At 38.3% G+C, this 12,143-nt stretch overlaps 1 protein-coding gene across 2 annotated transcripts in view; it reads left to right on the top strand.

The window, feature by feature from the left end:
• Window positions 1–12,143, top strand: part of DHX8 (DEAH-box helicase 8) — a 271,060-nt gene that overhangs the window by 86,667 nt on the left and 172,250 nt on the right. For both annotated transcript variants that reach the window (XM_053699596.1, XM_053699595.1), the window contains exon 6: window positions 7,209–7,318. In XM_053699596.1, coding sequence (XP_053555571.1) covers window positions 7,209–7,318 — 110 coding nt within the window. The remainder of the gene's footprint in view (window positions 1–7,208; window positions 7,319–12,143) is intronic.

The following is a 12,143-nucleotide window of genomic DNA, read 5'->3' as shown; positions in this document are numbered from 1 at the left end:
GCTTTATAGGTTAGGGTTAATAGTTGGGTTGTATTCTGGAATGTATAGGGGGACGTGTAGAGGAGAGCGGAGCAGCTGATGTAGATCGGCGACTTAGGTGGATGAGTCTAGCTGAAGCATTCATGATAGATTGGTGGGTGGAGAGGTAGTGCTCTGGAAGGCCATTTAGAATTAGATTGCAGGAGACAAAATGTGGGAATTAATTATTATTTTTGTAGTTTCTAGAGTAAGGAAAGGACAAATTCTGGAAATGTTGCGTAGGTGTGCACGGCAGGATTTATCAAGAGTTTGTAACGTGGACTGAATGTGAGTTTGGAATCAAGTGTGACCCCAAGACAGCAGACCTGGGGTGAGGTATAAAGTCTCTAACTGTAAGGGAAATGTCAGGTGTTGGATATCTTGAAGAGCTGGGTATAAGAAGCATCTTTGTTTTAGACAGATTGAGTTGGAGGTAGTACAAGAACATCCAAGACAAACGGTTGGTAATTTAGTTGAGTAAATCGGGACAGATAAAGATTTGGGTATCATCAGCATATAAGTGGTACTGGAACCCAAGGGAGGATGTATAGAGAGAGAAAAGCAAGGGACCCAAGACCGATCCTTGTGGTACTCCAACTGAGAGACAAATGATCAGAGAATATGCTGTTAAAGGGACAGTCTAATCCAGAATTTTTATTGTTAAAAAAATATAAATAATCCCTTTCTTACCAATTCCCTGGTTTTGCATAACCAACATGGTTATATTAATATACTTTTTATATCTATGATTACCTTGTATCTAAGCCTCTGCAAACTGCCACCTTATTTCAGTTCTTTTGACAGACTTGCATTTTAGCCAATCAGTGCTGACTCTTAGGTAACTCCATGGGCGTGAGCATTTTTGTCTATAGCTGTGAAAAACAGTCAAAATGCATTCAGATAAGAGACGGCCTTCAAGGGCTTAGAAATTAGCATATGAGCCTACCTAGGTTTAGATTTGAGCTAAGAATACCAAGAGAACATAGCAAATTTGATGATAAAAGTGAATTGGAATGTTGTTTAAAATTGCATGACCTATCTAAATCATGAAAGTTTATTTTGACTAGACTGTCCCTTTATATCTCTCAAACCACTCGTTTTCAGTTTTCTTTAAAGCAAACTGTGTTGAAAGCAGCAGATAGATCCAGAAGAATTAGCAAGGAGTAGTGTCCCTTTGCGTTAGCTGATAGTAGATAATTTGTTACTTTACAGAGAGCGATTTCTGTTGAGTGTTTAGGGCGGAAATGAGATTGTAGTGGACAAAGTAAGGAGTTAGTTGAGAGAAATTGAGTCAGGCGATTATAGACCAGTGGTTCCAATAATTTGGAGGAAAATGGAAGCAAGGAGACCAGCCCATTAGCTAGAAGGTCAAACATTGATGTGATTGGTGCATGCTTGAATGTATCAGGAAATGTGCCCGTGGTGAGAGACTGGTTAAAGAGGTGAGTTAGGGCAGGGGTTAGGGAAGCAGAGAGAGAGAGAGGGAAGAAGTTGTGAAAGTATAGGGTCAAGTGGGCAGGTTGTGATATGAGCTGAACAGAGGATTATGAAGACCTCCTCTGTTTCAAGAAGAAAGTAGCAGAGAGTTTTGTTAATAGAAGGGGTGGGTAGGAGGGCTGTGTTTGAGCGGTGTGAGGGAGAGATGTCTTTTCTCATTGTTTGTTTTTTTGTTTTAAGTGATCAGCAATAATCTGAGCAGTGAGTTTGGTAGTGGGTGTAAGTGCAGGTGGACATAGAAGGGAGTTAAAGTTTCTGAGGTTGGAATCATGAGTTAACACAAGAAAGGAGAAATAAATGTTTGACCAGGCTGAGGGCACAGTTTATGACTTGAGGATTAATTTATAAGCAGGAAGTCAGCAAGGGTGCATGATTTTCTCAACAGTCAATTAATATTGCTGAAAATACCAGCACAGTTTGGTGTGCCAAGGTTTTCATTGAGTGCATGATGCACAGCAAACAATGGAGGGCGCAGGGTTGTCTAGTGTTGATTTTGGTGCAGAATTATATTGTAAGGCCACAAGGTCTGGGCAAGAGAGGGATGAAATGTTAGAGAGTAGAGGTTTCAGTGGAGCAGAAACGTCTGTGAGATCCAAGTCATTTAAATTCCTTGTGAGGATGCAGCAGGTAAACTAGGAGAGAATGTTGGTAGATGGTGGCCAAAGAAAGGAAAGTGAAAGTTAGAGAAGTTAGAAATGGCACAAAGATTGGTGAATACCAGGTCAAGTGAGTTGCCTTCACAGTGGGAGATGTCTGCTGGGAGAGACCAAAAGAAGTGGTATGAGTGAGTTATAGAAGTTTAGAGGCAGCATGAATGTTAGAATTGTCAACAGGAATTTTGGAGGTCCCCTAAGATGAGAGAAGGGACGTTACAAGAAAAGAAGTGTGGGAGCGAGGCTTCAAAATAATCTAGAAATTATGATGCTGGGCCAGGAGGCCGATAGATATATGCGGAGAGCTACAGGAGAGAAGAGGCGGATAGTGTGAATTTCAAAAGATTTGAAAGAAAGGGAGGGGGTGAAGGAATGCAGTGTAAAGTAAAGTATGGGAGTGTGACTTAAATGCAGTCCACTATAGGACAGAGAGGATACAGCAGTTGTGTTAGAGGTGGAGAGCCAAGTTTCTGTGAGGGCTAACTCGTTAAGTGATCGTGAAATGAATAGGTTGTGAATAGAAGTGAGCTTATTGCATACAGAGCGTGCATTTCAAAGGGCACAAGAGAATTGCAGGGTATTAACAGAAGTGCAGTTAATGATGTTGAAATGGTTATGTGTGCAAGGTTTTGTAGGTATCAGTGGAGGTGATGAGCAGAGGGTGGGCCTGGTTTAAGTGAGACATCCCCAGCTGCGAGGAGAAGTATGATGCTCAGAGAAAGAAGTCTTATGTGAAAGACTTATGTGGATCATGGTTGGCTGAGTGTTGTGAGATAAGAATGTGTGTTGTACGGGGGGGGGGGGGGGTAGGAGAGAGATGGATAGTGCTGTTTGTTAAAGGAAGAGCTGTGACTTTTAAGGACTTGTCTAGTCAAATTTAAACTTTCATTATTCAGATAGGGCCTAATCTCTTGGTATTCTTTGTTAAACGCTAAAACTTAGGTAGGCTCATATGCTAATTTCTAAGCCCTTGAAGGCCACCTCTTATCTCAGTGTATTTTGACAGTTTTTCACACAAGACAGCTCTAGTTCATGTGTGCCATATAGATATTTATGAGTCAGCACTGACTAGCAAAAATACAAGTCTGTCAAAAGAACTAAAATAAGGGGACAGTCTAGAGAGGCTTAGGTACAAGGTAAGGTGTTGCAAAATTGGGGAATGGGTAATAAAGTAATTATCAATCTTTCTAAACAATAACGATTCTGGAGTAGACTGTACCTTTAAAGAGAAAGGAGGATAAGGTGAAGGCAGATAGGAGATACAGGCGTACCTCGTTTTATTGCGCTTCGCTTTGTTGTGCTTAGCAGATATTGCTCTTTTTACAAATTGAAGTTTTGTGAAAAACCCTGTGTTGAGCAAGTCTATCAGTGCCATTTTTTTCAACATATCTATACTATAATCGTGTTTGTAACGCATCGGTTGCCAGTTCCACGCGTATCCTTAAAGGAATGTTGGCTGCGCGCGCATCCAGGTGGATTCCGAAAATGGCAGGGTGCTGAAAGAATCCACCGCAGGGGGATTCTTTCACCACCCTGCCATTTTCGTAATCCACCTGGATGCAGCGTAGGCAAACTAAGCATTAAGAAAAAAACACGCAACCACATGAAATATTAACGAAAAAACATGTAACCGCCCGAAATAACAAAAAAGCACGTATATGTTTTAGACATAATGCCATTGCACACTTAATAGACTACAGTATAGTGTAAATATAACTTTTATATGCCCTCGAAAACAAACAAAAAAATAGTGTGACTTTGCCATATTAACTTTATTTCGGTGGCCTGGAATCAAACCCTCAATGTCTCCGAGGTACGCCTGTACAAGGGAAATTTTGGGAGATTAGTAATAGGAAAGTACCTGTTTATAAGTTGTCCAGTCCTTTGTCTTCTTACTCCTTGTACAGTATAAGTTACTACACTTGCAAACTACACACTTATGGCCACATTACGAGTGAAACGCAAAATATCGCTTTCGCAAGTGCAATATTTGCGTTCAACTGTGCGCTGGTATTACAAGTTAGGTGCAATGCGTACTGCAACCTTGCATTCACATTGCACAGAAGCTTTGCGCTAATGATTGCGCGCTTCCATAGGCTCCAACGGGAGCCTCGTTTTCATGCAAAGGGGGTAAGTCGTGCAGCGATGGGCAGCAAATTTAAGTATATAGATATTAAGTATATATATTTGTGTTAATATGTGTATATACACATTAACGTATAAATAAATATGTATATAAACATATACATGTATATTAACAGGGATAACACAGTCCCCATAAACCACAATGTAAAGGCACTTTTCAGTGACATTTTTTTTTCCTAACACCTGAAACCCGCCAACTTTAACCCCTAAAAACTGTTTTATGCAGTTTTTTATCATAAAAATGCTACTTTTTAAAAAAAAAAAAAAAAAAAAAAAAAAAAAACAACCCAACACTATATTTCCGGAGCGCGAATTGCTACCGTGAGCTTGCGGTAGCAATAAACAGCCACTTGTAATGTTTTTTTATTGCGCGCCTGTAAACGTGCGTGCAATAAATTAGCGCTCCACTTGTAATCTAGCCCTTAGGCAGTTGCAGCATGTGTGCAGCTCTAACAAGCTGGTAGCATCCAATTTAGCGGTAAGAGCAGTCACATGGTCCTAGTTTGCATAGGTCACAAATTAGAAAAGGAAAACTCAAGGCAAACAATGGAGATGGCACCTTCTTATCACAAGTGGTAAACGGACACAGGAAAGTTTTTAAGGTAATAAAAAAATTAGATTGATTTTAGAGAGAACTAAGCAATTACATTGAATTGAAACAGACAAGAACAAAACCCACTATTTCATATACAAAAACAAACCCAAAGGAGCAACATCTCACACAATTAAAAAGCCAGATATCCACCACTAAGTTGCTTATCCCCTTAATGACCGGACCATTTTTCAATTTTCTTACCCTTAATGACAATGGCTATTTTTAAATTTCTGCAGTGTTTGTGTTTAGCTGTAATTTTCCTCTTACTCATTTACTGTACCCACACATATTATATACCGTTTTTCTCGCCATTAAATGGACTTTCTAAAGATACCATTATTTTCATCATATCTTATAATTTACTATAAAAAAAAATACAAAATATGAGGAAAAAATGGAAAAAAACACACTTTTTCTAACTTTGACCCCCAAAATCTGTTACATATCTACAACCACCAAAAAACACCCATTCTAAATAGTTTCTAAATTTTGTCCTGAGTTTAGAAATACCCAATGTTTACATGTTCTTTTTTTTTTTTTTGCAAGTTATAGGGCAAAAAATACAAGTAGCACTTTGCTATTTCCAAACCCCTTTTTTTCAAAATTAGCGCTAGTTACATTGGAACATTGATATCTTTCAGGAATCCCTGAATATCCCTTGACAAGTATATATTTTTATTTAGAAGACATTCCAAAGTATTGATCTAGGCCCATTTTAGTATATTTCATGCCACCATTTCACCGCCAAATGCGATCAAATAAAAAAAATTGTTGACTTTTTCACAAACTTTAGGATTCTCGCTGAATTTATTTACAAACATCTTGTGCAATTATGGCATAAATGGTTGTAAATGCTTCTCTGGGGTCCCCTTTGTTCAGAAATAGCAGACATATATGGCTTTGGCGTTGCTTTTTGGTAATAATAAGGCCGTTAAATGCTGCTGCGCACCACACTTGTAATATGCCCAGCAGTTAAGGGGTTAATTAGGTAGCTTGTAGGGTTAATATTTATCTTTAGTGTAGAGATCAGCCTCCCACCTGACACATCCCACCCCCTGATCCCCCCCTGACCTCCCTCAAACAGCACTCTTCCCTCCCCCACCTCACAATTGTCACCGCCATCTTAAGTACTGGCAGAAAGTCTGCCAGTACTGAAATAAAAATCATTTATTATTTTTTTTTATTTTTTTTCTTCATACTGTCTGCAGTCTGCATCCCCCCTTACCCCACAACCTCCCTGATCCCCCCCATACATCTCTCTAACCCCCCCCCCTCTACCAATTTGCCCCCAAAAATAGTTTTTTTTTTTTACTTTTTTAGATTAAAAATTTGTTTTCTGTAGTGTAGCTGGCCCCCCTTAAAACATCTACATCCCTCCCCTCCCAGATCACTTACTAAACAAGAAGATCCCCATGCATCTGCATTGATTATATATTTTTTTTTTTCATTTTGTTCCGGTATATTTTGCACGCGCGCACGCACGTGCACCCGACCCCCGCCCCCCCCCCCCCCCGCCGCAACCGCCGAAATTGCCATTCATAATCGGGAGTTAGCCTAATATGTAGCATATCCTTACCGCTCCACAAACAAGATGCTCCCACCCGCCAACGAATGTAAGATCGCCATAGTCCAATGCAGAGAGGGCCACAAAGTGGCCCTCTCTGCATCGGTGGGTAAAATAAGGGATTGCAGTGATGCCTCAATATTGAGGCATCACTACAATCCCTTGTAAGCAGCTGGAAGCGATCATGATCGCTTCTAACAACAGAGGACGTACCAGGTACGTCAATTGTCATTAAGGGAATGTTTTTCTATGACGTACCTGGTAAGTCCTCTGTCATTAAGGGGTTATACTTTATCACTCACAGGAGTTCATTGGAAAGCCACGTTTTAGTATTCTAAAAAAAGAGTTTGCACAAAACCTGAGAGATGATATAGCATTTATTTAGTGTCTTCATTTACTTTTTTTTTTTGCCTTCTAGTAAAAATTAGAAATCTGAATTTGTCAATTTTTTTCGGAAAACAGAATGTTGTATATGGCATTTGTCTCTTTTCTGTGGTGGATTTATTTGCAACACACACAGATCTGGATTTGCACTTCACACAAAAAGTGCCGAATGCTGCTACCCACTGCCATGTTCAGAATTAGTTTAGCAAAGGAATAAACAAATGCACGTCTAGTAGAAATACAACTAGTAAAAAAAAATGTGATCATCTTTTTAAATAAAATTTAAATAAAAAATTTAAATAAAAGTAATATTTGTTATTAATGTTTTTTTTCTTTCTTTTTGTTTACACAGACAATGTTGGATCCAGATGATGTAAAAGTGGCAGCAGATGCCTTGAAAGCATTTGAAGCGCTAATGCCCAGCGCAGCTGGGCCTGAAATGGAAAGAAGTAGCAAACACAAGTATGTGTGTTTTTATGTGTTTATAAAAAGCATAATCCACTTTCTCCAAATGAGAGTAAAAGCCAAAACATGTCAGAACATAGAAGCTGCATCTGTGCCCACCTTTGGTGATAATTGTCCAAAAAGCAATGTGCAACTGTGTAAATAAGATTTTCCTACCTATAGAGGACCAGTCAACACATTAGATTTACATAATCAACAAATGCAAGATAACAAGACAATGCAATAGCACTTAGTCTGAACTTCATATGAGTAGTAGATTTTTTTTATAACAAATTTCAAAGTTATGTATATTTCCACTCCCCTTGTACCATGTGATAGCAATTAGCCAATCACAAATGCATATACGTATAGTCTGTGAATTCTTGCACATGCTCAGTAGGATCTGGTGACTCAAAAAGTGTAAATATAAAAGACTGCACATTTTTTTTAATGGAAGTAAATTGGGAAGTTGTTTAAAATTACATGCTGTATGTAAATCATGAAAATTTAACCTGAGTGTCCCTTTAACCACATGAACAAATCAACAAAATTGCCCCCCCCCCTCCGGGTGAATTGTTACAGGGACCACTTATTTATTGTATTTTAGACTAATGCAAACATTAGTGAAAATGTTGTAGTTTTAGCATTTGTCCAAAATTTACTGCACATCTGATCTGAACCATTTAATGTTGACCTTCCTTTTAGTCACAAAAGAAAAAAAAGAATAGTTATCAGCGTTTGTATACTCCTTTACAGACCTAAGAGTATCTCAGAGATTACATCTATCATATCCTAAAAGGGCTATTAAACTTAAATATAGTAATACATAACATGTTTAAGGTTATTATTATTGTGTATATTTAAATCTATATTTATATTTAGCCATTAGATGGAGATTAGAACGGAAGGTATTTATTTTTTTGTTTAATTACCTGTTTAATAAATTGTCGTTCTTTAACTGAATCAGTGCAAACCCACCTTATGAGAAGATAAAAGGGCAGGGCTACACCAAACTCTTTAAATGCACATGTGCAAACAATAATTAATACTATATATGTGTATTTGTTTGTGATTGGTTAGCAAGGGTCCTTTACTTCTTAGAATAAGGAAATCGGTGAAGAGAGAAAACATAAAATATATACTCATTTGACAAAAAAAATAAAGTTGTGTTATACTTCGCAAATTTTCTTTTCTTTCATGTAATTAGCAAGAGTCCATGAGCTAGTGACGTATGGAATATACATTCCTACCAGGAGGGGCAAAGTTTCCCAAACCTTAAAATGCCTATAAATACACCCCTCACCACACCCACAATTCAGTTTTACAAACTTTGCCTCCGATGGAGGTGGTGAAGTAAGTTTGTGCTAGATTCTACGTTGATATGCGCTCCGCAGCAAGTTGGAGCCCGGTTTTCCTCTCAGCGTGCAGTGAATGTCAGAGGGATGTGAGGAGAGTATTGCCTATTTGAATGCAGTGATCTCCTTCTACGGGGTCTATTTCATAGGTTCTCTGTTATCGGTCGTAGAGATTCATCTCTTACCTCCCTTTTCAGATCGACGATATACTCTTTTATATATACCATTACCTCTGCTGATTCTCGTTTCAGTACTGGTTTGGCTTTCTACAAACATGTAGATGAGTGTCCTGGGGTAAGTAAATCTTATTTTCTGTGACACTCTAAGCTATGGTTGGGCACTTTGTTTATAAAGTTCTAAATATATGTATTCAAACATTTATTTGCCTTGACTCAGAATGTTCAACATTCCTTATTTTTCAGACAGTCAGTTTCATATTTGGGATAAATGCATTTGTTTCAATCATTTTTTCTTACCTTAAAAAATTTGACTTTTTCCCTGTGGGCTGTTAGGCTCGCGGGGGCAGAAAATGCTTCATTTTATTGCGTCATTCTTGGCGCAAAATTTTTTTTCTGTTTCCGGCGTCATACGTGTCGCCGGAAGTTGCGTCATTTTTTGACGTTTTTTTGCGTAAAAAATGTCGGCGTTCCGGATGTGGCGTCATTTTTGGCGCCAAAAGCATTTAGGCGCCAAATAATGTGGGCGTCTTTTTTTGGCGCTAAAAAAATATGGGCGTTATTTTTGTCTCCACATTATTTAAGTCTCATTATTTATTGCTTCTGGTTGCTAGAAGCTTGTTCACTGGCATTTTTTTCCCATTCCTGAAACTGTCAATTAAGGAATTTGATCAATTTTGCTTTATATGTTGTTTTTTTCTTTTACATATTGCAAGATGTTCCACGTTGCAACTGAGTCAGAAGATACTTCAGGAAAATCACTGCCCAGTGCTGGAGCTACCAAGCTAAGTGTATCTGCTATAAACTTTTGGTATCTGTTTCTCCAGCTGTTGTTTGTATTGCATGTCATGACAAACTTATTAATGCAGATAAAATTTCCTTTAGTACTGTTACATTACCTGTTGCTGTTCCGTCAACATCTAATTTTCAGAGTGTTCCTGATAACATAAGAGATTTTATTTTTTAAATCCATTAAGAAGGCTATGTCTGTTATTTCTCCTTCTAGTATACATAAAGTCTTTTAAAACTTCTCTTTTTTCAGATGAATTTTTAAATGAACATCATCATTCTGATACTGATAATGGTTCTTCTGGTTCAGAGGTTTCTGTCTCAGAGGTTGATGCTGATAAATCTTTGTATTTGTTCAAGATGGAATTTATTCGTTCTTTACTTAAAGAAGTATTATTTGCATTAGAAATAGAGGATTCTGGTCCTCTTGATACTAAATGTAAACGTTTAAATAAGGTTTTTAAATCTCCTGTAGTTATTCCAGAAGTGTTTTATCTCCCTGATGCTATTTCTGAAGTAATTTCCAGGGAATGGAATAATTTCGGTAATTTATTTACTCCTTCTAGACGTTTAAGCAATTATATCCTGTGCCATCTGACAGATTAGAGTTTTTTGGGACAAAAATCCCTAAGGTTATGGGGCTGTCTCTACTCCTGCTAATGTACTACTATTCCTACGGCAGATAGTACTTCCTTTAAGGATCCTTTAGATAGGAAAATTGAATCCTTTCTAAGAAAAGCTTACTTATGTTCAGGTAATCTTCTTAGACCTGCTATATTTTTAGCGGATGTTGCTGCAGCTTCAACTTTTTGGTTAGAAGCTTTAGCGCAACAAGTAACAGATCATAATTTTATAGCATTATTATTATTCTATAACATGCTAATAATTTTATTGGTGATACCATCTTTTGATATCATTAGAGTTGATGTCAGGTATATGTCTCTAGCTATTTTAGCTAGAAAAGCTTTATGGATTAAACTTGGAATGCTGATATGTCTTCTAAGTCAACTTTGCTTTCCCTTTCTTTCCAGGGTAAATAATCATTTTCGTTCCTTTCCTCACAACAAGGAACAAAAGCCTGATCCTTCATCCTCAGGAGCGGTATCAGTTTGGAAACTATTTCCAGTTTGGAATATATCCAAGCCTTATAGAAACCTATAGCCAGCTCCTAAGTACCTATGAAGGTGCGGCCCTTATTCCAGCTCAGCTGGTATGGGGCAGATTACGTTTTCTTCAAAGAAATTTGGATCAATTCCGTTCTCAATCTCTGGTTTCAGAACATTGTTTCAGGAAGGTACAGAATTGGCTTCAAGTTAAGGCCTCCTGCTAAGAGATTTTTTTCTTTCCCGTGTCCCAGTTAACACAGCAAAGGCTCAGCATTTCTGAAATGTGTTTCAGATCTAGAGTTGGCTGGAGTATTTATGCCAGTTCCAGTTCTGGAACAGGGGCTGGGGTTTTATTTTATCTCTTCATTGTACCAAAGAAGGTCAATTCCTTCAGACCAGTTCCGGATCTATCATTATTGAATCGTTATGTTAGGATACCAACATTCAAGATGGTTACTGTAGGACTATCCTGCCTTTTGTTTAGCAAGGGCATTATATGTCTACAATAGATTTACAGGATGTGTATCTGCATATTCCGATTCATCCAGATCACTTTTAGTGTCTGAGATTCTCTTTTTATACAAGCATTACCAGTTTTGTGGCTCTACCGTTTGGCCTAGCCTCAGTTCCAAGAATTTTTTTCAAAGGTTCTCGGTGCCCTTCTTTCTGTAATCAGAGAACAGGGTTTTGGTATTTCCTTATTTGGACGATTTCTTGGTACTTGCTCAGTCTTCTCATTTTCAAAGAATCTCATACGAATCGACTTGTGTTGTTTCTTCAAGTTCATGGTTGGAGGATCAATTTACCATTCAGTTCATTGATTCCTCAGACAAGGGTAACCTTTTTAGGTTTCTAGATAGATTCAGTGTCTATGACTCTGTCCTTGTCAGACAAGAGAAGTTTAACATTGATATCAGCTTGTCAAAACCTTCAGTCACAATCATTCCCTTTGGAAGCCTTATGCATGGAAATGTTGGGTCTTAGGACTGCCGCATCAGATGCGATCTCCTTTGCTCGTTTTCACATGCGACCTCTTCAGCTCTGTATGCTGAACCAATGGTGCAGGGATTACTCAAAGATATCTCAATTAATATCTTTAAACCGATTTTACGACACTCTCTGACATGGTGGACAGATCACCATCGTTTAGTTCAGGGGGCTTCTTTGTTCTTCCGACCTGGACTATAATCTCAACAGATGCAAGTCTTACAGGTTGGGGAGCTGTGTGGGGGTATCTGACGGCACAAGGGGTTTGGGAATCTCAGGAGGTGAGATTTCCGATCAATATTTTGGAACTCCGTGCAATTTTCAGAGCTCTTCAGTCTTGGCCTCTTCTGAAGAGAGAGTTGTTCATTTGTTTTCAGATAGACAATGTCACAACTGTGGCATACATCAATCATCAAGGAGGGACTCACAG

This window comes from Bombina bombina, chromosome 1 (genome assembly GCF_027579735.1).
Source record: "Bombina bombina isolate aBomBom1 chromosome 1, aBomBom1.pri, whole genome shotgun sequence".
Taxonomy (NCBI): domain Eukaryota; kingdom Metazoa; phylum Chordata; class Amphibia; order Anura; family Bombinatoridae; genus Bombina; species Bombina bombina.
This window is presented reverse-complemented; position numbering and strand designations above follow the sequence as displayed.